Raw genomic sequence first — 25,934 nt, 5'->3', positions numbered from 1 at the left:
TTGCAGGCAGCCCTACAGAAGCAACAGGAATCTGCAATAGTGGCCTCAGCAGTGGCGGCAAAGGTCCATCCAGGAGAGAGCCCAACTGTTAATGGACAGGCCAGTTCTCACACAGAAATCTTTGAGAAAGAGCCTGAGCCAGAATTAGGAGAGGGAGTGTCAGAAAGTGGACCAAAAGGTACAATATCTGTAGCAATATGGTAACTTAATGCTAAGAGTAATGTACATCACCTGAAATGTCTAAATGGAGGTCTTTAGAACATCACACCTTCTTTTTTTATTATTTTCTTTTCTGATTACTTTTTTTAATTGTTCCTGCGGTATAGCCCTGACATGAAGCACCACTTTATGAGGACACATTAGAAGGAAAATAGAATTGCCTGTACTCCATTGCTTAATCACTTCAGTGCCCTTAGGACATACTTGGAAGGTCAATCTGGAACTTTTACAATGTTCATGTTAAGAGACCAGTCTTGCAGGCAGCCTAATCCAAGCAGGATAAAACTGTAAACAAGAGCTTGCTTCTCATTGGCAAGTTCTGCGTGTTTGTAAAAATTAATTTAAAAGCCTCTTAAATACTTTTTTTTATTTTATATATCCCTTTGATAGATGCATCCCCTGTTATAGCTGCGCCCTCCATGTGGACCAGGCCGCAAATTAAAGACTTCAAGGAGAAGATCCGACAGGATGCAGACTCTGTGATCACAGTGGGTCGAGGGGAAGTGGTGACAGTCCGTGTTCCTACACATGAAGAGGGGTCCTATCTGTTTTGGGAATTTGCCACAGATCATTATGACATTGGTTTTGGAGTTTATTTTGAATGGACAGATTCTCCCAACACAACAGTTAGTGTTCACGTCAGCGAGTCAAGTGATGAAGAGGAGGAGGAAGGTAAAAGAATTACAAGATTTGATGTTCACCGGTTGAAAATATTTTGGGTGTATTTGCGCGATTTTGAAAGGTGCTGATGGAGGCAGCACTGTGGAACTATGCATATTTTATAGTCCAGCACATCAAAGATAAAGTATGGCTATACGCCAACCAGTAATAAAGAACAGAGTTGAGTCTTCTATAAAGAACCAAAAGGGCTTATTACAGTGGGGGTTTTTTTGGTTCAGTATATAATTGTAAATGGTGCATTTTGTTTGCTTTGTTTTTCTATAGCAGAGAACCCAAGCGAAGAAGAAAAATCCAAAAAGAATGCCAACAAGCCTCAGGTGGATGAGATTGTGCCGGTGTACAGGCGAGACTGCCATGAGGAGGTGTACGCAGGCAGCCATCAGTACCCAGGGAGAGGAGTTTACCTTCTAAAATTTGACAACTCCTACTCGTTATGGAGATCAAAAACCGTGTACTACAGAGTTTATTATACCAGATAAAAGCAAGTCACAAGACACTGGGGTTGCAAGATGGACCATAGTGTGGGTTAGTAGTTGATTTCCCATTTTGAATTCTAACATCTGTCCTCTCTGTATAGAAATCACTGATTCAGAGCTGGTGCATATGGAACCTGTACAGTTATGATATTGTGTTAGTTATATTGAGACTCGGCCTCCTCTGAATTAGTTGGATACATAAGTTGAGATGATTATATCAACCTGTTGTTTTACATAAGGTCTAGCTCCAGAAGCATTTGGTATAATGATAATAAAACTTGTCCTGCTAAATAAAAATTGGCTATTAACTAGTAGTGTCTAAGTCTTGATTACTTTTGATAACTTGTAGTGTTTGTCTTCTCTTTTTTAACTGCAATAATAGTTCTGATTATGAAGCATGCATACTATAATTTGACAGAACAGGTGATTTATTTGCACTATGTGGGAGCTTATTTTTCCCCCATTGATGCTTGACCCCCGAATTGCTGCCTGTACATCTATTATTAGTGATTAAAACATATTTCAATACTAAATTAATATTAATTGTTTCTTTATTAGTTTTTAAATGTTTACTAAAACGTGGCCTATTTTTTGGTATTGTTAGTACACCGGCCCGTGGTGGGTCGCAACCCAGTATAAACGTACACAATTTTGTAAAATTAATTTACACTTCAAAGATGCAACGTGTTTCAGTAAATTTAAACGCTCAACAAACTTTGCATCAACAAGCAAAAAACACAGCTGTAAACCAGTGCTTCTGGACAGATTTCCCCCTGCAAATTAAAAACACACTTACCCTGAAAGCGGTGGCTTTTATGTTTTCAATACATTTTATGCAACAAAAAAAAGTGTAACTCGAAGATTAGAATATAATACTTTGCTTTTATGCAAATACTGTTTCTACTAATTGTGGATAACTGTAATGTGTCAGATTTTGCGTTTTAGCATACTAGAACCCTAATGTTTGTTTTGTGAAGATTCCGTTAACACAAAATGAAATACATCCGGTTTCCTTATCTGGAGTTAATTGCCTATTTGAATTTCATGAATACTTGTCACTGAGTGTTGTGAACCTTCTTTCCTTGAAATGCAACACTACACAAGAAATGGAGACTAGTGGCTTTCAGTGTCTTGTTTTAATTTCCTCATGCTAATATATGTGCTTCAGTTACACAGGTTATGAATATTGAAGTAGTTGGATCATTTAAAAACATTCAGTTTTCAGTTCACTGAAAATTAGTGTGACAATTGTTTGCACTTTTGCCTTTAATGTTTAAAAGTTGAGTCATCAGAAGCCATATATCTCTTATTGTTTATAAATCCAAAATACTGACATCTAAATCGCCATGTAAGTAAGCTGTGAGAGTCCACATGTTTCTGTGGGTGTATCTAGATCCAATGACCCAGTTGTTTTTATCTGCATGTATTCTGGCTTTAAAAAAAAAAAAAAAAAAATCTACTTACTTTATGCACTTAGTGTAAACAGTGGCCCACTATCTCCAGTTATCTTTGTACTAGTTAGTTACTGCATTTTGTTAACTTTTATAAGTATTTTTTTCATAACTTAATATAGTCATTTTACTGGTGTGTGATTCTAGTTTTGCGTATGTTGGTCATTATGCTTGTTTGTTCTTTGATATCCAGTTTGTATATAATACTTTTCTTTCCCTTTTGCTGTAAATTTTCTGATTTTTAGAATGTTTTATTTTTTACAGTGGTTGAGTAATTAAGTCATTTAACATTATCACTGCATTTTCTGTTCTTATTGTGCTTATTAACATACACTACGCTCCAACAAATAGTGGGATGTGCCCACCTCTGTATGTCATTAGTATACTGCCTCGTGCCTTCACAGTGTTTCTCTGTGAAACATTACCATTTAGTCCATTAAAAAGAAACTCACTGGTGAAATTAAAACCATTATGCATATACATACAGTGCTTACAGTACAGTCCTTATATGCATTTAAATCGGATATATATATATATATATATATATATATATATATATATATATATATATATATATATATATAATTTTTTTTCCTTTTGATTTACACAACCTACTCAACACTTTCAATATGTGAACAAATGGGGGGGGGGGGGATGAAAAAACAAATCAATTAAAAATAAAAACCTGAAAAGTCTTTATTAGATAAGTATTCACCCCTTTGCTATGACACTCCTAAATAAGCTCAGGTGCAACCAATTGCCTTTTTCACAGGATAAGTTAAATGGAGCCCATCTGTGTGCAATAAAAGTGGTTCACATGATTTCAGATTGAATACACCTGTCTCTGTAAAGTCCCACAGTAGGGTAGTGCATTGAAAGCAAAGATACTACCATGAAGACCAAGGAGCTTTCAAAACAACTCCAGGATAAAGTTGTGGAAAGACACAAATCGGGATGGGTATAAAAAGATCTCAAAGGCATTGAATATCTCTTGGAGCACAGTCAAGTCAATCATTAAGTGGAAGGTATGCAGCACCACCCAAAAATCTGCTTAAAGCAGGCTGTCCTCCCAAAATGAGCAGCCAGGTAAGAAGGGCATTGGTCAAAGAAGCCATCAAGCTTCTTTGACAACTTCAATGACAACTCTGAAAGACCTACAGCGTTCCATGGCTGAGATGGGAGAAACTGTCCATGTGTCAAAAATAGCTGAGGGACTCCAAAAATCTGGCCTGTATGGAAGAGTGGCAAGAAGGAAGCCATTTCTGTAAAAGTCCATGGAAAGTCCTGCTTGGAATTTGCAAAAAAGGCACATGGGAAAAGATTCTGTGGTCCGATGAAACAAAAATGGAACTACTTTGCCTAAATGCAAAGCGTTATGTCTGACGCAAACCCAACACAGCACAGCACATCACCCAGGTAACTCAATCCCTACTGTGAAGCATGGTGGTGGAAGCATCATGCTATGGGGATCCTTTTCATCGGCAGGGACTGAGAAGCTTGTCGAGGAAGAGGGCAAAATGGACGGAGCTAAATATAGGCTAAATCTTGAGGAAAACCTGTTTCAATCTACAAAAGACTGAAGACTGGCACAGAGATTCACCTTTCAGCAAGACAATGACCCCAAGCATACAGCCAAAGCGACACTGAAGTGGGTTAAAAACGAGAAAGTGAATGTCCTAGAGTGGCCCAGTCAAAGCCCGGACTTGAAACAGATTGAGAATCTGTGGCAAGACTTGAAGATTGCTGTCCACCAATGATCCCCATCCAACTTGACAGAGCTTGAACAGTTTTTGTCCAAGAATGGGTGAATATTGCATGATCCAGATGTGCAAACCTGATAGAGACTTAACCCAAAAAGACTCACAGCTGTAATTGCTGCCAAAGGTGGTTCTACCAAGTATTGACGCAGGGGGGTGAATACTTATCTAACCAAGACATTTCAGTTATTCTATACTGTTTCATAATTAAAATTCTCTTGCCTCTGAAAAAATGTAAATGTAAAAAAATGTGTATGTATATATACACTGAACAAAAATATAAACGCAACATGTAAAGTGTTGGTCCCATGTTTCATGAGCTGAAATAAAAGATCCCAGAAATTTTCCATACACACAAAAAGCTTATTTCTCTCAAATTTTGTGCACAAATTTGTTTACATCCTTGTTAGTGAGCTTTTCTCCTTTGCCAAGATAATCCATCCACCTGACAGGTGTGGCATATCAAGAAGCTGATTAAACAGCATGATCATTACACAGGTGCACCTTGTGCTGGGGACAATAAAAGGCCACTCTGAAATGTGCAGTTTTCACACAACACAATGCCAGAGATAGCTCAAGTTTTGAGGGAGTGTACAATTGGCATGCTGACTGCAGGAATTGAATGTTCATTTCTCTACCATAAGCCACCTCCAACGTCATTTTAGAGAATTTGGCAGTACATCCAACCGACCTCACAACCGCAGACCACGTGTAACCACGCTAGCCCAGGACCTCCACATCCGGCTTCTTGGTCTGCGGGATCGTCTGAGACCAGCCACCCGGACAGCTGATGAAATTGTGAGTTTGCACAACCGAAGAATTTCTGCACAAACTGTCAGAAACCGTTTTAGGGAAATTCATCTTCGTGCTACTTGTCCTCACCGGGGTCTTGACCTGACTGCAGTTAGGTGTCGTAACCAGCTTTAGTGGGAAAATGCTCATCTTTGATGGCCACTGGCATGCTGGAGAAGTGTGCTTTTCACGGATGAATCCTGGTTTCAACTGTACCTGGCAAATGGCAGACAGCGGGTATGGCGTCGTGTGGGCGAGTAGTTTGCTGATGTCAGCATTGTGAACAGAGTGCCCCATGGTGGCGATGGGGTTATGGTATGGGCATAAGCTACGGACAACGAACACAATTGCATTTTATTAATGGCAATTTGAATGCACAGAGATACCATGACGAGATCCTGAGGCCCATTGTCATGCCATTCATCAGTCGCCATCACCTCATGTTTCAGCATGATAATGCATGGCCCCATATCGCAAGGATCTGTGCACAATTCCTGGAAGCTGAAAATGTCCCAGTTCTTCCATGGCCTGCATAATCACCAGAAATTGAGCATGTTTGGGATGCTCTGGATCAACGTGTACGACAATGTGTTCCAGTTCCCACCAATATCCAGCAACTTCGCACAGAGGAGTAGGACAACATTCCACATGCCAAAATCAACAGCCTGATCAACTCTATACGAAGGAGATGTGTCGCGCTGCATGAGGCAAATGGTGGTCACACCAGATACTGACTGGTTTTCTGATCCACGCCCCTACCTTTTTTTTTTTTTTTTTTTTTGAAGGTATCTGTGACTGAGTGTCTATATATATATATATATATATATATATATATATATATATATATATATATATACACACACACACACACACACACACACAGTACTGTGCAAAAGTTTTAGGCAGCTGTGAAAAAATGCTGTAAAGTAAGAATGCTTTCAAAAATAGACATGTTAATAGTTTATATTTATCAATTAACAAAATGCAAAGTGAGTGAACAGAAGAAAAATCTAAATCAATATTTGGTGTGACCACCCTTTGCCTTCAAAACAGCATCAATTCTTCTAGGTACACTTGCACACAGTTTTTGAAGGAACTCGGCAGGTAGATTGGCCCAAACATCTTGGAGAACTAACCACAGTTCTTCTGTGGATTTAGGCAGCCTCAGTTGCTTCTCTCTCTTCGTGTAATCCCAGACAGACTCGATGATGTTGAGATCAGGGCTCTGTGGGGGCCATACCATCACTTCCAGGACTTCTTGTTCTTCTTTACACTGAAGATAGTTCTTAATGACTTTCGCTGTATGTTTGGGGTCGTTGTCATGCTGCAGAATAAATTTGGGGCCAATCAGATGCCTCCCTGATGGTATTGCATGATGGATAAGTATCTGCCTGTACTTCTCAGCATTGAGGAGACCATTAATTCTAACCAAATCCCCAACTCCATTTGCAGAAATGAGCCCCAAACTTGCAAGGAGCCTCCACCATGCTTCACTGTTGCCTGCAGACACTCATTCGTCTACCGCTCTCCAGCCCTTCGGTGAACAAACTGCCTTCTGCTACAGCCAAATATTTCAAATTTTGACTCATCAGTCCAGAGCACCTGCTGCCATTTTTCTGCACCCCAGTTCCTGTGTTTTCGTGCATAGTTGAGTCGCTTGGCCTTGTTTCCACGTCGGAGGTATGGCTTTTTGGCCGCAAGTCTTCCATGAAGGCCACTTCTGACTAGACTTCTCCAGACAGTAGATGGGTGTTCCAGGGTCCCACTGTTTTCTGCCAATTCTGAGCTGATGGCATTGCTGAACATCTTCCGTTTGTGAAGGGAAGTAAGCATGATGTGTCTTTCATCTGCTGCAGTAAGTTTCCTTGGCCGACCACTGCGACTACGGTCCTCAACGTTGCCAGTTTCTTTGTGCTTCTTGAAAAAAGCTTGGACAGCACATCTGGAAACCCCTGTCTGCCTTGAAATTTCTGCCTGGGAGAGACCTTGCTGATCAGTATAACTACCTTCTGTCTTGTTGCTGTGCTCAGTCTTGCCATGGTGTATGACTTTTGACAGTAAACTGTCTTCAGCAACCTCACCTTGTTAGCTGAGTTTGGCTTTTCCTCACCCAGTGTTATTCCTACTACACAGCTGTTTCTGTTTCAGTTAATAATTGTGTTTCAACCTACATATTGAATTGATGATCATTAGCACCTGTTTGGTGTAATTGTTTAATCATACACCTGACTATATGCCTACAAATTTCTTGACTTTGTGCAAGTGTACCTAGAAGAATTGATGCTGTTTTGAAGGCAAAGGGTGGTCACACCAAATATGGATTTGATTTAGATTTTTCTTCTGTTCACTCACTTTGCATTTAGTTAATTGATAAATATAATCTTTCTATTTTTGAAAGCATTCTTACTTTATAGCATTTTAAAATTTTGAAAACGTGTCATGTGTGTGTGTGTGTGTGTGTGTGTGTGTGTATATGTATATATATATATACTATATATCTATATATATATATATACTGTGACAAAGTGCCCACGCCCTTACCTGTGACAAAGTGCCCGCCCCTGTGTGTATTTTCTGTTATATGGTGCGTGTGATGTGTTAAATGTTGGTGTATAGTCATTGGTACACGGGATATAAACGGGTCTGTATTTCACGTGTGTTTAGAAATGTATATTTGTATTTAGGCATGAGGATTGCACAGCACTTCATGTGCAGGTAAAATGTAATAATATGTGAGCACGGGGAATTGCACTTTATTAATTCACGTGCAGTTGTACCGAGACTCCAATTGAATGACTGATTAGCAATCGAGTCTTGGTACAGCTGCATAAAAACAGTATGTTTTCACCCACTCGCGGTTGGGTGTTCGGTGAGTGGAGAACGGGAGAGAGAGGAGAAATATGGTATGCTGTGAAATCCATTTTAACATGTATTGGAACTAAGTGTCCGGTGCCATTAGAGGAAAAACGGCCCTATAGAAGGATATTACCACCTCCTTGCTTGACAGTAGGTTGGTGTTCTTTTCCTTGTACACCTCACCAGACCTTCTCCAAACGTAACGACTATCAACATGACCAAATAGCTCAACTTTTTTATTGTTTCATCACTCCACAAAACCTTTGACCAGAACTCCTATCCATCATTCAAATGCCATTTTACAAACTTTAAGCAATTGTCCTTGTGACGTTTTCCTAAGAGTGCCTTTTTCCTTGGCCTGCAACCAATTGAGACCTTCACCATGCGATACTCGACCTATGGTTGAAATGGAAACCCCAGTCCCATGTGCAGCCAATCCACTTTGAATATCTTTGGCAGTTAGTCTCAGATTGTTATTAACCTTCCCCACAATTCTTCTACTTGTTCTTGGTGAAAGAAACTTCTTTCTTCCAGATCGAGGGAGCGTTATCACAGTGCCATGTCTTGTACTTCTTGATAATAGAAACAGTAGTTGAAATTGGGACACTCAAATGCTTGTCACCTACAATCCAGCATTTTCTAGAATTAGGTTCAGCATTATCATATTGAAATTTCTAGCACCTTGTAGACAATACTATCATAGCATCAAAGGGTATGAATACTTTTGAATTGGCATGTTTGGAGTTTTATTAAAAGAAGTGCTGAAGTAAGTAATTGCACTCATCTATTTCTTGGAACTTCTTTTTTTCCTCATCCACAAAAGCAAAACAGTTTGCTGCAAAAGATTTTATCTAAATTATTTGTTTGAGAAATTTCTAGAAATTATAAATTTCCATTGGGAATAGAAATGTGTTTTATTATAATTTAACGATAATACATTAGTTTAGCCTTTATGAAGAATTTAAAATATGATTTGCCAGTTTATAGTACTTAAGAAATGTGTTGCTGTTCACAAGTGATACTCTGCAGTTACATTTGCAAAACTGTATCTCTTTTTATCTCTTATGAACCTCTCTTTTGTAGTCTTACTCCTTATACAGTAAATCAAAAGACTTGTTATTTTCCACTGGAGAAATTGGCTGGGACTAAAATAAATGACCCTGTAATAATCTTCTACATATCTGAAACTTTCCTATTACTAAATGTGATTTCAAAAAACACTATTAAATCGTTATCTGATCTTTTTTGTCAGTGATAATGATAAATGATGGCCTTTTCGGGGGGTGGGGTATAAAATAAGATTGTAAATTGAACAGTAAAATTCTGAGAGAATTAATGCCTTCACCTGTTTGGTTAGTACACTGCAAGTGCAAATAATTCTTGGAATAATATATTTATTCTTAATTAAACTTGCAATTATCTGTACAGGCTGGCACTCTAAGTCTCTGTTTTATTTGTTTTAATTAGCTTGTGTCAAAACTAGCGGAATGGTACGTTGGACTTGGATTTCAAACCTACTTGTATCTGTTCTGTCTCTCTGTATGAATTCTTATTGTATAGCCCTATTGTCATTATATAATGGCTGGCATGCATACAGCAATGACCAAAATGTTTGTAGCGCTGAAGAATTATCAAATTTTGGCTTCATGAAGTTGAATGAAACCTGCTGAATAGTGTTAATATATTACCTGCATACCACTTTACAGTTTTCCATATACCGCATTCCTTCGAAGTTAAGATGCAACCAAAATTTTTTACCCCCAATATGAGGAAAAAATAAAGCCTATAATAAAGCTGCATTTACGACAATGCAACCTCAATTATGCATATTTGTTTAACCCTTCCGCTGCTAGTGCTTTTGGAACCCTCAGTGCTAGGTTTTTTCTGAATGTGGGACTGAATCATTTCTCACAAGTCTCCTGGCAGGCAGTTTCCATGATAATTCTGCCAATGCTGGCATGTGGCACTTCCACACATTTAACATGGCAAAACTCCATGTGCTCAGCAAGGTAACCGGGGCAACCATATATTTTCTTAATCCCCACAAATTATAGAATTCAGGGATGGGTAACATAACCCCTACCCCTAAAGTCTGTTACACATAACCCCCTCTGAAATGAGGCAAAACAGGCTCTTCCATGGAAGAGGGGTAAAGTCACTGCCAGTCAGATGGAATCAGACCAGGGTCTGACTTAGAGTCACTCAGTGCGGTTACATGAGCATAAGAATTCTGTTTTTTTTTTCAGAAAACCAATTCCGATATCAAGTGTCATGTAAACAGTTTTCTGAAAATATTTCAGAATATTCCGAGTCAGTTTTCGTAAAACAGCATCTAAAAATTTCCAAATAAATTCCGAAAACTAACAAAATGTGTATCCTACAAACCTGATCCTACTTTTCTGAAAACTTATTGAAATAGCATATTGCGCATGTGCACACTTTGACCCTTTTCTCCTGCACGTGGTTTTAGAAAACAGAAAATAAAAATAGTCACTGAGACTGTAGTCAGTCTCCTTGCATCTGTTTGTCTAGTTAGGGATAAAGTAATACATTTGTTAAAGTCTGTATGTATTTGTTAATAGCCAATAGTGAAGCAGTAAATGTTTTCCAGCTTTAAAATGATGTGAGAATTTAAAATAATGTCTGCAAAAGAAACTGGTAAAATAGAACAGGATGTGCTGTTAGAAAGGCTGATTGCACATTGTAGGGAATCTGAAAAGAGGTAAGGGATAGTAATCTTTTGAATTTAAGACCTGACACTTTGCTAAAACACTTGAGTTATTTGATTGGTCTCCGTTCTATCACAGAAATGTTCGGACTTCAAATCATACTTAGGCTACTACAGTACTTTGCATGTGAAAATATCCTGCGTTTTCTGAAAACTTCAATCCATGTATACATTTGAATTATAATTAGATTTTCTATTGTTAATCATGTAAACACAGAAAAGTGGCATTTTAAGAAAATCAGTTTTCTGATTCGGTTTTCCCGAAAACATTAGTTTTCAAAAAATGCTTTGTCATGTAAACGTACTGACTGTCAGTTTCCATCATCATCCTTGCCACCTCTGTGCACAAACTTTTGTGTGACATTTTGCGTAAATTTTAATTTACAGTAGTTACTGCAATATATAGCAATCAATTAAATAAACTTCACACAATAGCAAAAATATATATATAAAAAAATGAGAATAAGTGTTGGCAAATATATAAGTTATTTCACAAATTAAAAGAAAATGATATAAATGTATTCACACTAGTAGTTGGAATTAAATGTTATTCTACATTTATCTACCAGCTACAAATGTAGCATCAGAGTGGGTCATAACATCATTGTGTGTGTGTGTGTGTGAAATTAACAGAATTTAAATATATACGTGGGGGGGGGGGTCCTAAGCCATTCTCTGTGCCTACTTGGTTTCTGGTCCCAAACTCCCCCAGTGACAAAGAATGCTTATAAAAAGTCGTAAACTGCTAAACAAGTGTTTTATCTTTTCCTATTGTTGAATGAATTATTTTGGTATCTTGCAGAAGAAAAGCCAGACAGTTTTGAGTATGCTTTGACACCTTGGACAGAGAACAGTACCTCTCATAAATATAGCCAACAGGAGTCAAAACCAGGGACCAATTGAGAAAAATGAATGAGAACAACCAATGAGAAACACTCCATGTGGACTCGGGCACAGTCCAAAATAAACTGACCAATCACAGGGTGGAAGTGAATCACAAAAGCACTTTCAAAGGACGTGCTTTCCATACTGCACTTTTTACACTAAAAGCTCCTCACACAAGGAACCGGGCTAAAGGCAAAAGGAAGAAAGTTTCTGAGTCATGGGAGCATAATTGCTCAAATTCAGGTGTTCTGAAGAATGGCTAAAATCAGCTTTGAAGAGAGCCCTAGCTCTTTGCTCTTCGAGAGACTGAAATAGTAAACGCGACTGCCTTGATCTGAAAGCAGGTCTTGGTTTCCATGTTGCTCCACGAAACGGATAACCATCAGCTGGGCCTAAGGTCATGTATTAGCCATACAGAAGAATTGCAATGAGAATACCTCCACGAACTAAATAACTTTCCAAGTGCAACGCATTCTCTGAACGGAGTTACGTCTGATCAGCGGAACTATTTCCAGTTGAAGACTTAGAGATCAACAAGCCGATATCTATTTGAAAAGAACTATGTTTATTGCAAGCCGACAGAATACAATGCATACTTCAAGCAAAGTACCGTCTTCTTTCATTGGAACTTGAGATCCACAGAGAGAAGCTGCTGTGTTCATCACCAAAGCAGATCATCGACTTTGTTGAAAATCGGTAAGTATTGAGCATATTAAATACTTTATGAATCGAGAAATTAACTGTAGCAAATGTTATCCAGATAGTGGATAAACTGTTCTAGGAATAGACTATAACTTCTTATTTAGAGTGTGTAAGAAATGTATTTTGTTTGTTGAAATGTGCAACTCAAAGGAGTTACATCATAAATGCAGAGAATTTGATCATTGTCCCATTTTAACCCTTCTATTAGGTTTCACGTCTATTTGACCCGACATTATTTTCCAATTAGCTTAAATGCTATTTTTCTTTTCATTTTCTGTATAATATTTTATGACTTTTCCTAAGTTGGGGTCATTAACTTTTTTTTTTTTTTTTTTTTAAGAACAGGTCACGTATACAAATAAGATGTTTCGGGTCACTGTGACCCGTGGCATTTACCTATGTAGATTTGTGTACAAAAACTACTTTCATTTGTTATTTTATTATTATTATATTTCTATCATTTATTTCTGGAAATGGCTGCACCTGTCTGGATATAATTATAAACAAACAAAAAAACAAACAATATATGTCTACAAGGCAGAGCCTCATTTTCTCTGTCAGTATTGCAACAGCATCTCACTGGTAAAGACATTCCAAAATGAGGAGCTCCCAGGTTGGCAGTCAAATAAGTTTTATCACAGCTCCTGGACTAAAAGAGCATCAAAGAGTAAAATCTTTGCAAATAAAGACATTTAATCAACTTAAGGCTGTTTAAATTAGTTTGAAATTGCATCGGGTCAATATGACCCAAAACATAACAGATGTACGCAAATTCTGAACATAATAGGATGGTTTAAGTTCATTTGAATATATAATCAATTGAGGTTGATACCTTAATTTTAGTTTGGTACATCACGTCTAAACTAAATTAACACAGTAAAACTAATTTGCTAAATTAGGTACTGGAATGTTGGATTCTGTTCGGAATGGGAAGTTGAATTAATTCTTGTGCCTATTGATATGAATTACAATGAAGAAACGGGTACTGAAAATACTAATGCAAAGTACACATTGTGTGATCAGCCATAATTAATATTAGTATATTAACCATGTATGCTAATGATGTAATGGTCGCTGTAATCGTTTGACTATGAAATCAATGAACTGTATACTGTTCACGCATATCTCTAACCATTAGCTTTCACTTTCTATGATATTAGATTAGTTGTGCAACCCTTTTTATTTTTAAATAAACTATTGTTTTATATTTCTGACACATTGTGTGAACGTCAGTTATTGTCAAGGGAATCTGAGTTCTACATGATCCAGAGCTTAAATATGGTATTGTCTTATTTCTTACATTTGGGCCTCCCTGAGCGGGCGACTAGTGACCTAATTCACTACACAAACATTCTGAAATGAACTGTGACAGTGTTGGCAAATATTTAACAATTTTCACAAAAAAAGGTAAATGTATTAGAACGAGTGTGGCAAAGTGCCCGCCCCTGTGTTGTTTATTTGTGTTTTATGATGTATGTAGTGTGTTAATGTTGGTGTATAGTCATTGGTACACGGGATATAATATGGGTTACGAGCACAAGTGTTTAAAATGTATATTTGTTTTTAGGCACGAGGATTGCACAGCACTTCACGTGCTGGTAAAATGTAATAGTGTGTGAGCACGGGAAATTGCACTTTATTAATTCACATGCAGTTGTACCGAGACTTTAATTGAATGATTGATTAGCAATCGAGTCTTGGTACAGCTGCATAAAAGCAGCATGTTTTCACTCACTCGGGTTGTATGTTTGGGAAGTGGAGAACGGGTGAGAGAGAGTTAATTTAAAATAACAATTGCTACAGCGTGCTGGAAGTGCCAGCACGGTACTGGTTTAGTGTTCGTCTACTTATTTGTGCTTGTTTACTGTTTTGCAGTTTTGTTTGTCTATTTATTTTGGCTCAAGTGTCGTGTCCTGCTTTTGTACAGCTGTTTTATTTTCTGGTAATAATAAACCACGCAGCAGCGCATTCATTCATTATTTTACTCGCAGTGCTATGTATTCATTTCTGGTCTGACGTCGCCCACTACAGCCATCTTTGTGACAACGAGTCATATAAGGAATTAATTAAATGTAGAGTAGTAAATATATTTTACAGAGCTAACAGTTCTGAAATGAACTGTGACAATGTTGTCAAATAAGAAATAATATTATAAAATAAAAAAGAGTTGTAGAAAATACAGAAATGTATTCAGATCTATTTTTTTTTAAAAAGTAATTTGATTCTTTCAGTGTTTTGGCATCTCGCCTCTCAACTTACACCACGACACAAAGAGTGATGAAAGATTAGCTAGAGTTTCCAGACAGTAATTGAATTCCAAACAAAACAAAAAGGAGAACTCTTATAGGCCAGTTTTTATTGATGGAATGTTTGGTACACAATTCATATACTGTAAAGCCATAAATATTTGCAAGCCTTTTATTGTGCGTTTTTCATGTATGAAAAAAAAAAACACACAAACATTTTTGGCACGAACGTCAAATTCCACTAACAATACATACTTTGTATATTGCAATAGGTCGCTAACATTTCTGGAGCAAAATAGGTTTTTTGTGATTTTATTAATCATACGTTAATCCCACACAACCTTTCAAGCAGATGCATCACCAAAAGCTTTGAATTTAAATTAATATGCCATTATGCTAGAACGTTTAATATCTGTAAATTATCATTAAAAAAAAAAAAACGAAAGACAGACCCACAATCAAATTTCCCCGAATCTGACAAAGTACCGGTACCAGTAATTAACTTTTTACTTTTAAAAGAAAAACGGCACAGTGGAATAACATAACTAAATCAACTCGAACTTGAACGAAATGAGCGTAGTGATATTTATTGTTATTGAACATATTCACGTCAGGCCTTATAACGCTAAAGTTTACGGTTATCTCATGTTAACACACCTTGTACCTTAATGCTTCACTAAACACTCCCAACCATGTCCTAAAATTTTGGAAGCGATTGGTCACTCATAGCCTGCAGGATAATGCCTTTGGTATGCATCACATTCAGTACAATATAGGGCACCCTACAGCAATCAATAGCGATCGATTTTAGTTTTGGAAATAACTTAAAAATCAGATCAAGTTTGCCAACTTGACCTCATTTTCACACCTGAAATGATGACCAGGTCTGTTTTAGGCTCTTGCAGTGTTTTCATTAACTGCATCGGTTGTGTGTCTTTTTATAAGCATCCATAACAAGCATTGAATTCAATTTTAGTAAGGCTCCAGGATGCTGAAACCACACTTTATCCATACAATATAAGCTCCTCTGTCATCCATCCTTTTTCCTGCATTTAAAAAAAAATATTTTGGGAAGTTTTCTTTTGGCAGGGTTTTACAAAACGACATATGGAGGCAGTTTGTGATTGTCTGCTATACAGAGTACCACAGTTATGATTTCTAGTCGTGATTACCCGCTCCTTTTTTCTCCTGTTTTGTGAACTACTGTATTGCTTGGCATGTTGAAAAATACAGGGGTCGGATCAGTATTTCCTGTGTCCAAGCTGGTACTGTTTGATAGGAACTTAATAATGAAATACTGAAATTGTAAAAACTTATTTTCAAATTCCTCAGGAAGCTTCTCCCACACAGTGGTTCATTTGCATAATGACAAGACATCATTTCATAAACTTCCCCACCCAACCTAAACTTGCTTTAAATTGTGAGCACTGCATGCCAGCTGCATCAGCCACCACACGGGCTTTGGCACAAATCACTTCTCGACTGACAGGGAAGCCAGAATTTCATTGTTAAATTAAAAAGCCACCAACACATTTATCGATTTCTGGGAACTGCCCACGTTTTGTTTCAATAAATCCTTTACTTTGTTTTTTTGCAGTCAGAAAGCTTCGATTTAAATTATTTCCATTTCCTGACACAAGCTTCATTAACATCATACTTCCTTCCTGACTCTCTTCCCATGTGTTTCTGCAAATTCCACAACTTTAAAAGAAGCGGTAAAAATCACTATATATATATCGCCATTACTCCCGCTTCTTTGAAAACAGCTGCCTGTATATTATGGATGATTCAAAAGCATGTCTTGAGTTCGAAGGAAAGGGTACTTCATGGAAAAACTGACAAAAATGGAAAAATGTGACCTTTTGAAAATCTAATATGAAAACACACGATTGCCGCGTAACATCTTGACATGTGTTGCTCATTCTGATGTAATCCAAAAGGTGACAATTAGAAGGATATTTAAGCTATATAATAATGATTTTTACATATATTTTGTAACTTCGGAGCAAGCCTTGGGGAAGAGCCATACCTGCTCGGAAACATGCCATCATTGCACTTCATAAGGAAGGTTTTAGCCGTCATCAGATAGCCAACAGAGGTTATGCAAGCCAAAACACAGTATCCAGGATCATCCAGAAATAAAAGAAGACTGGAAGCTGCAAAGCTGCCCCTAGGTCCAGATGACCAAAAATCAGCGCTGCTCCCCAGGATCGCGTCCTATCAAGTTTGAGAGATAGGATAGCCGGCAGTGCCCACTTACTGAGGCAATGGAAAGAAGCTGGAGTGAAGTCATCTCTTGGAGAGTGGTCTGGTGTCAGGGATGCCTGCTAAGAAGCCCTTTCTGAGCAACTGGATTACTGGAACCTTTGCCGCACATACAAAAACTGGACCTAAGATGGCTGGGCCGAAATCATTTTCTCTGACGAGTCCCCCTTCAGCTGTTTTGGAAACCGAGGTGGATTAAGAGTTTGAAGGTGTAAAGTAAGGTTTGTTCATTTCTCAAAAATAATAATTCCAGTCATCGTGATGTGATTTTCAATAAAAAGTTTAATTACAGAACAGGAAAATCCAATGATACACAGTACAGTGTGTAACCACATACGAAATGCATGGACAAATCTAAACCAAATCAATACTGGTAGGTTTTACCCTATAGGAGTCTCCTGTGCTGCCAGGTGAGCTTGATGAAAGAGAGAAAAGTAAGTAAATACAGGAATACAGAAGTTTAAATAGCATATTAAAGCCAGCCTCTCTCCATCCACCAAACGAAGCCACTGAAACCAGAACCAGCCCCAGCCTAACCGCAGCTGCTCCTGTGATAGCAAGTAGCATTTTAATTAGCAAAGAACACAGAATTCACAGCCCGAGGCACTATTGCTGTTGGATCTTTTCGTGTATATGTAGTAGAAACCAGAACCAGCCCCCAATGTCTGTGGTAACACACTTACAAAACAAAAGGCCCTTTGAACTATAAAATAACCCAATTTTATCCTATCTTACAGATAGACCTTTTGGTTGTGTGCAAGGTTATGCAGGGAGAGAGATAATTAAGGATTGTATTCGTTCCTATTATAACAAGAGAATTGTGAAATGATTAATACAATATTTTAAATCTTAAAAGGAGAAAGATACAAGCTAAGCTGTACTGTCTCAATGACAAATCATCTGAAAACTGTGCTTATCTGGGGATGCTTTTCTGCCAATGTGAGAGGGTCCCTACATGTTTTACCAAAGGGGACAGCTATGAACAAAGACTGGTACCTGAAAACAGTCCAAGACCACCTCCTCCCTACATCTAAGAACCATTCTCCCAATGGTAATTTCTACTTCCAAGATAACAGAGCCCTTTACCATCAGGCCAATAAGTGGTTATAATACAACAGTCTCACACCACTTCAAATTTGGCCTGGTAATTTGCTGGATCTATATCCTATTGAGAATGTTTGGGGTCTGATAGGGCAGGACAGCAGGAAAAGTCAACAGCGCAAACTAAACAAACTGGAATCAAGTGTAAAGGCTGCATGGAGAAATCTAAAGGATAACCCTTCGGCGCCTCATTGGTTTGGTTTAAATGCACTTGAAAATCGACTCTACAGTCATGACTGTGTGATGTTGTCACGCGAATACATCATGAAACAACAAAAGGACGTCCTTTTGGCAGCGCAACTTTAAGGGCAGGGTCAACCGCTTTCTCGCGATAAAAATAGCTGTAAAAACCATTTATACCGGAGCAGGAATTGTGCTTGTGGCTCACAGTCAAGATCCTGTTCTTCTGACTTAATATCACGTAATCTCCAGCAGAAAGGCCATAAAAAACAGACACCCTCCAGCACACACACACACTGTACATTTATGGACTTCAACACTAGAACCGCCGCGGTTATACTCATACCTACAACTGCCAACGGCAGTCAGTATCACAGTACATTTTAAACATCATCAATATTAAAATGAAAGACACACTATCAAATACAACTCAAAAGTTTTATTCAAGAACGTCATATTAAACATCTGCACAGACGAAATGCCATATTTAAATGAACAATTAAACATAAAAGGGTGTATTTTCTAACTTAACACATATAAAGCACTACTTAAAAAAATGAAAAACTATGACAAAATAAACATTTCAAAAGAAACTAGTGTGTAAACAGGTATATGCCATACAAAACTGTCAAAACAAAAGTAGTTTTTTTATCTAAAATGAAATTAACATGATTTAGCCTGCGTGTGTGTCACTCGCAGCACAGAACCAAGGTTGAGCTGCTGCAGCCTGCAGCTTTGTAGTTTTCTGATTGAAATGTTTCTGCTGAAGTGCTGTGGCTAGCTTCAAAATTAAGCTCTCCTATCTTGTACAAAATGAAAGAATGGGTCGCTGCCAGGTCCAGTAGAGATAAAAAAAAAAAAAAAAAAAAAAAAACAGACTTGTGTGTGTGTATATAATATATAAAAAATAATATTGTAGGTTATATTCAAAATAAAAACATAAATTGTAAAAGGTAATTCTAGTGTTAATGAAATGTAACCTTTAGCTGTTCCACACACACAAATATAAATTCTAAGTAGTAAAACTTAAAGAAATTATATTTTATATAATTGTGTGTGTGTGTGTGTGTGTGTGTGTGTGTGTGTGTGTGTGTTGGAAAGGTAACCAGACAAAGAAGTATCTAATGTGCAGCGTAATTCAGAATGTGCGTGACAACACGTGAATTCATTTAGCTTGTTCAGTTTTTTTATTTTCATGGCGATGCATGAAGCTCTCCTCACAATATTCAGTGTCGTTCTTTTCCTACTTAGTAAGCAGCCATGGATATTTAAATATCCCCTCCCCTAAATGACTATGAATTGAGTAATCTGCATTGGTACGGACGTTTTTTTTTCCTAAATTAGATCTGCATAGCAACTCATTTCCTGAAAAGTATGGCAAACACGTTGTGATGAAAACTGTCATGACTTGTGCATGTAAATGTCACCATTAAGTCCATGCCTGAGAGGATTAACTAGTCTTTAAAACACAATGGAATGCACTGCAAACGTTAAGTACTATTATGGCTTCCAGTGCACTTGAGATATAATTTTGTAGTTTCTTTGATCGCACAATGTTAAATAACATATCTAAATTATGTTCACATATATATTTTTTCGGGGCTTAGTCCCTTCAAACGCTTGAAACGTGGATCCGCTGCTGCTGCTTCCTGTAGTAAAGTATGAGCCGGCAACTCCTGCATGTATGCATGGAATGCATTTTTTTAATCTGATCACGTAGGCCAGGTCATCTTCATTAGCACCCATTATTTGCTCCAATTTAAGGATGGCAAAAATGGAACAGCTCCCCATTACATAGCTCTCACCGCCTAAGAAATCGTTGATCTCCTTCACTTGTTTAAGTAATTTAATCAAACCGTGAAAACTCAGTCTGGCTTAGTGTTATGCCAAACTTGCCACTGTTGCTAAGCACATAAATAATTGCCTCCTTTTGCATTACAAGCCTTTCTGCCACTGCTAATGACAAAAACCAACGTGTTGCTACATTTTGTACAAGATTCTGGTGTTTAATTTCCTTATCCTTGCAGGCAAAAGCCAGGTTGGTTGCTTTGGCTGATGAATGCTTAAAATGCCCAACTATCTTCCTGCATTTTGACATCAGATCATGCATAGATGCAACTTTAAAACCTGCAGCGACTGCTCTCTGTATAATATGCACAAGGCAGTTCACAGCCGTGTGCTTCACAATGCCCTTAACAGTGTTTCTTCCAAGGTCAGACAAAATTGCAACAACCTGAGACTCGATTCCCCATTTCTGAATCACTTCAGTAAACAGCTACCACATACTTCCACTGTGTTTCACTCTGGTACTTCAATTACATCTAAAGTTTTTTATTCAAGCTGCCAGCCTTCAATATAATGAGCTATTAATCCAAGATAGTTCCGGTTTTTAACGCTTGTCCAGAAATTGGCAGTAATGCTGATCCCTCCTACATTCTGCAGCTGGTCCTGGATTAATGCCCTGTGTTTCATATAAACAATTAATCTGATCAGAGATGGTTTGGTAACATGGTAGACTGTACGTTGGGCAATCGGTTGCAATTTGCATAACAAGCCAGCATCTTCCGTAATAGACAGAGGACGAGAGTTAATTGAAATCCACTTTGCAATCGCTGATTTCAGTTCATTCTTTCTTCCAGTCGGGAGGCACGGAATCTTGTTTAATTATGTACTTTGACATTTTTGTTTGCGTAGTACTGCCTGCTTCCACTTCTTTCAGCCAAATACCATGTCTAAAAAAACCAAAACAAAATAAAAAAAACTAGTAGAGCCCTTTTTAGTATAACATAAAAAAACAAACTGATTTTAATTGAATTAAGTTTAATAATATAAGATTAATATTAAACATACATGCTGTATAAAAGAAAAATAAACTTACTTGCGATTCAGATATGATAAATTCGTAGTACTGCCATGAAAGGAAAGCACTGAAGAGCAAATCTTGCAAGTTGCAGTCTTTTTTTCCTTCCTTGGCTTCTATAGTGAAGTGTTTGGTATATCTTCCTGTAGCACGCTTGCCACCATCTTTCAATGTACCCTATGCCATTTTTCTAGTTTTTCTTATGCACTTCTTTATGCATTATGTAGGTAGACTAGATTAGTCGATCAATATTTTTTTAATCGATCAAAAGCCACAGGTATGATTAATCTTTAATCGATTAAAACCCCTAATTATATATATATATATATATATAATATATATATATATATATATATATATATATATATATATATATATATATATATACACACACACACACACACACACACACACACAGTACCCTCCATAAGTATCCATCACATTTACCCAGTGGTTCTCAACAGGGAGAAGGGTCCACAAAAAAAGTTATTTTTTTGTTATTTCTAATATTAACCTATAGGTGTGGTTCAGGGGGTGGTACTAGGCCTGTACGCCCTATTTTCTTCTTCCACCAATTAAATCTATTTAAATCTTATTCACCTCTTCCTAGTTGTCTTGTGTTTTTTCTTTTCCTCCTCCCTCCTCCTTTAGAATCTCAAACCGCCTTTGCATCAGTCTCCTCTGGGGGGGTCAATGATTTCACTTTCTCCAACCCTTTGTTAAGCGTCTCTTCATTGATCTCATAATGGAGGGTTCTGCGAAAGTCAGAGGGGACCCCAGGCCAAACCCCTCCTTTAGCTTGCATAATCCTTTGTCTACTTCTCTTTCAGGCTCTGATGCTTCTATTCATGTGAGGGCCCCAAGCGGCGGAACCCCTCCTGTTTGTCGGGTCTCCTCGGTGATGGAACCCCCCTTCTATTATGTTGGGCTTTTGAAGAGGCGGAACACCCCGCTCTATGAGTATTAACATCTTCTAACTTTGTTTTCTTTCCGGTTCGCGAGCTTCTTCGTATGTTGGGTAACCTCAAAGAAAGGTGCCCTTCTTTGTATATCGGGTATCCTCAGTGATGGAACCCCCCTACTGCATATGCTGGGCCAGTGAAGAGTCAGAACCTATTTTATGTGATAATATTACTAAACAGTGTTTTTATTTCTAGTTCCAACAAACGAAGAGGCTTGCGGTCATCTCAGTGACAGTGACCCCTCTTTGATTGTTGGGTCATCTCAGAGAATGTGACCCCCCCTCCTGTTTGTCGGGTTTCCTCAATGATGGATCCCCCCTTATATGCGTAGGGCCTTTGAAGGACGGAGCCTCTCTTTATATGTTATTCTTTACTAACTTTGTGTCCTAAAACATCTCAGCAAGTGACCCTGTTCCACCCTGTGAAATGTACACGTGACATGACGTTCTGTAGATGGCGTGGGTTTATTCTACTGTTGTATAATGCCCCCCCCTCCCCCAAATGTACAAAATGTGTAAGCTTTTGTGGATGAGGGGAAAAAAGTTACAATTATTTATTTCAGCAATTTTTTTGCAAAACTCAAAAAATGTGAATACAAAAGTATTCATACCCTGACAAGGAAAATTTAATGAATAGCTTTTAAATGATTTGGATATTTGTCAATGAGCTTCACATTGATTCTAAAGTGATGTTTGACATTCTTCAAAGCAAAATTGTTCCATTTCATTCAAATTCTGAGGATTCTTTTGTGCACAGCCTTCTTCAACTCATACGAAAGATTTTCAGTTGGATTTAGATTTGGAACTTTGACTAGGCCATTCCAGAACCTTGATTTTATTCTTCTTTAACCATTCTGAAGTAGGTGTTGATGTGTGCTTTGAATCGTTGTTGTGTTGGAACGTCCAGTTGCACTTTAGATAGAGTTTTGTAGCAGAGGGTTTCAGATGATTGGACAATATCTTTTGTTATGCTATATAACCTATCTTGCCATGTATTGGAACTAAATTTTATGTGCCATTAGAGGAAAAACAGCTCCATAGAAGGATATTACCACCTCCATGCTTGACAGTAGGTATGGTGATCTTTTCTATGTACGCCTCACCAGACTTTCTCCAAACGTAATGACCATCAGCATGACCAAACAACTCGATTTTTTGTTTCATCACTCCACAAAACCTTTGACCAGAACTCTATCCATCACTAAAATGTTATTTTGCAAGTGTCAGCAATTATTTTCCAGGGTGTCAGCTTCAATAAAATTACTGGGGAGCAGGTTGCAGACCTTTACAATTCTCTGTGTATAAAAGTGCCTATTTTCTGTTGTGAATACCCCTTTGTCTGATCTACATTTGTGACCCCTGGTCCTTGTTTATTTTTTCAGGTCAAAAAAGGCCCTTGGGTCAACATTGTCAATACCTTTTTAGAATTTTGAATGCTTGAATCAGATAGCTGTGTAGTATTCATTGTTCAAGACTGAATAGATTCATTTATTTTTTTAGCCTGTCTGCATATGGCATATGCCTTTTAAACCTGGAATAATTCTGGTCACTCTTTGCGCTCTTTCTAGAGCAGCAATATCCTTTTTGTAGCAAGGCGACCAGAACTGAACACAATATTCTAGAAGAGGTCTTATTGATGCATTGTACAGTTTTAACATTACTTCCCTTAATTTAAATTCAACACTTTTCATTATATATCCGAGCATCTTGTTAGCATTTTTTATAGCTTCCCCACCTTTCTGAGTCAACATAAACTCCTCGGTCATTTTCATAGATTCCTACTTCAATTTCAGTATCTCCAATATGATATTTATAAAGCACAGTTTTTTTGCCAGCATGCAGTACCTTACACTTGCCTCTATTAAATGTCATTTGCCATGTGTCTGCCCAGTTCTGAATCTTGTCTAGATCATTTTGAATGGCCTTTGCTGCTGCTCCACCTGCAAATTTAACAATGGCAGGTGCAGGCAAATCGCAACTCAGCAATGCAGTTTCCATCTCTCAGTCTGTTGCGTTTTGTTGTTTTTTGATGTTTCCCATCACAGAGAATGTCTGTTCGCATGTATAGGTTGAACCAAAAATTGACAATAGCTTTGCGGCGCAAAGGAGGAGAACATGGCCTAGAAATGCTCTCTTCAGCTGGTTGATGACATCTTCAGCCAGTGCACGCACGTGAACAAGTTCCTCCTCAAAGTTTTTCTTGTCAAGACCAAGCCTCTGGCACACAGTTCCACTGTTACCAAAGTAAAATCGAAACAGGTTTGTAAGCAGTGAAATGAATGGCTTCAGCTCATTCAGTGATGAAAACTGTTTTTCATAACACTCTGCCAGTCCAGTAAGCATGCCTGTGTGAACAGATGCGTCATACTCAGTCTTGCCAGCATTACAGCAGTTGTTCAGTGCTTCTTTAAGATGGGAAATGCATGAAATTGTGAGACTGCAGCTGATCTGACATTACTTGCAACTGTAGTATGAATTTCCTGATGCTTGCAATTAGCTTAGATAGGTGATTTTTCCTGTGAATGGCCAATTTTGCGTGTAGATTTTGATCCAAATTTTGGCGATATCAGTGAGAAAAGACAAATCCAGCCTGTGCATGGGAACACTGAATAAGAAACTGACGGATAGATGGGAGTAGTGTAGTGAAACATTTAGTATCTTTCCCCTGCTTAGCCAACGTACTTCAGAGTGTTAGATGAGGTCCCAGTATTCAGTATCTAGTTGATTCACAAGTTTGATAAACTGCCGGTGGTGTAATGGTCGCACTCGCATAAAAGTAACAATATACCACTTTGCCCATCACAGCCTTCAGTCTATCTTCCTTGTCTAGCTTTGCACAGAGTGCCTCCTGCTGGATTATACAATGCACCCTGAACAAGTTAGGTTTGTGAGGTCACAAATCCACGATTTACTCCGACCATAAAGAACAGCCATCTGTGACAGAAACTAAGTTCTCTAGTGGCAAAGCATGCATTCTAAAAAAATTAAAAAATGCTTTGAAAAAAGTCTGTCCCTTGTGTGCGCCCATGTAATCTACCTGGCCCAGAGATTCCTCCTTTATATTTAACTTGCTGTACACACATCGTCCAGAGCTACACTAAACACCTCACTTGAATGAAGTATTGTGGCAGTGTGCAATTGCTCCTGTGTGTATTTTGTGTTTTATTTGTTCAGCTATATGTGGATATAGTGGTGCACTGGATATAATGGGGCTATGTAGCAAGAGTGATTTAAAATATATAGCTGTATTTAGGCACGAGAATTGCACAATTACTTCACATGCAGATAAAGTATGTAATAGTATGTGAGCATGGGATTGCACAGATTAGTTCACATGCTGGGATTCAAGTGAATAATTAATTAGTAATTGAATACCACCACAGCTGTATAAATAGTTGCACAAATCACTCACTTGGGGTTGGGTGTTCGGTGAGGAGAGAGAAGGAGAAAAATAATTAAATTAATAACAATTGCTATTGTGCTGCAGGGCCAGCACGAAACTTGTTTGTGTAGCATTCATGCACTGTTTGTTTGTCTGTCTATTTGTTTTGGCCACTGCACCATTTGTTTTGTTTAGTGTTTTGTTTTCTGTTTAAACCTTTTATTTGCAATAAACCAGTGCAAGCAAGCGCATTCACCATTTCACCTCTCAGTACTGTGTGTTTCTTCCAGGACTTTGAAGTTGACTGGTCAATTTGTCTGAAATATCACTGACTCTGCGACAAACTGCATCTGCTGAGTTGCAGGCTTCTTATACGCCTGAGAATCTCCTCT

General features: G+C 38.0%; 1 protein-coding gene and 1 long non-coding RNA gene across 2 annotated transcripts in view; one reads left to right on the top strand and one right to left on the bottom strand.

Moving 5' to 3' along the window:
• The window catches only part of LOC121316011 (Golgi resident protein GCP60-like), a 42,855-nt gene extending 41,032 nt beyond the window's left edge, over positions 1 to 1,823 (top strand). The window contains exons 6-8 of the mRNA XM_041250688.1: positions 7 to 178; positions 610 to 891; positions 1,165 to 1,823. Of these exons, the coding sequence (XP_041106622.1) occupies positions 7 to 178; positions 610 to 891; positions 1,165 to 1,379 (669 nt within the window). The 3' untranslated portion in view covers positions 1,380 to 1,823. The remainder of the gene's footprint in view (positions 1 to 6; positions 179 to 609; positions 892 to 1,164) is intronic.
• The window catches only part of LOC121316013, a 105,073-nt gene that overhangs the window by 62,628 nt on the left and 16,511 nt on the right, over positions 1 to 25,934 (bottom strand). The gene's annotated exons all lie outside the window — the stretch shown is intronic.

The sequence above is a fragment of the Polyodon spathula genome, chromosome 5 (assembly GCF_017654505.1).
Source record: "Polyodon spathula isolate WHYD16114869_AA chromosome 5, ASM1765450v1, whole genome shotgun sequence".
Classification (NCBI taxonomy): Eukaryota; Metazoa; Chordata; class Actinopteri; order Acipenseriformes; family Polyodontidae; genus Polyodon; species Polyodon spathula.
Note: the sequence above shows the minus strand (reverse complement) of the source record. Positions and strands in the feature narration are given on the sequence as shown.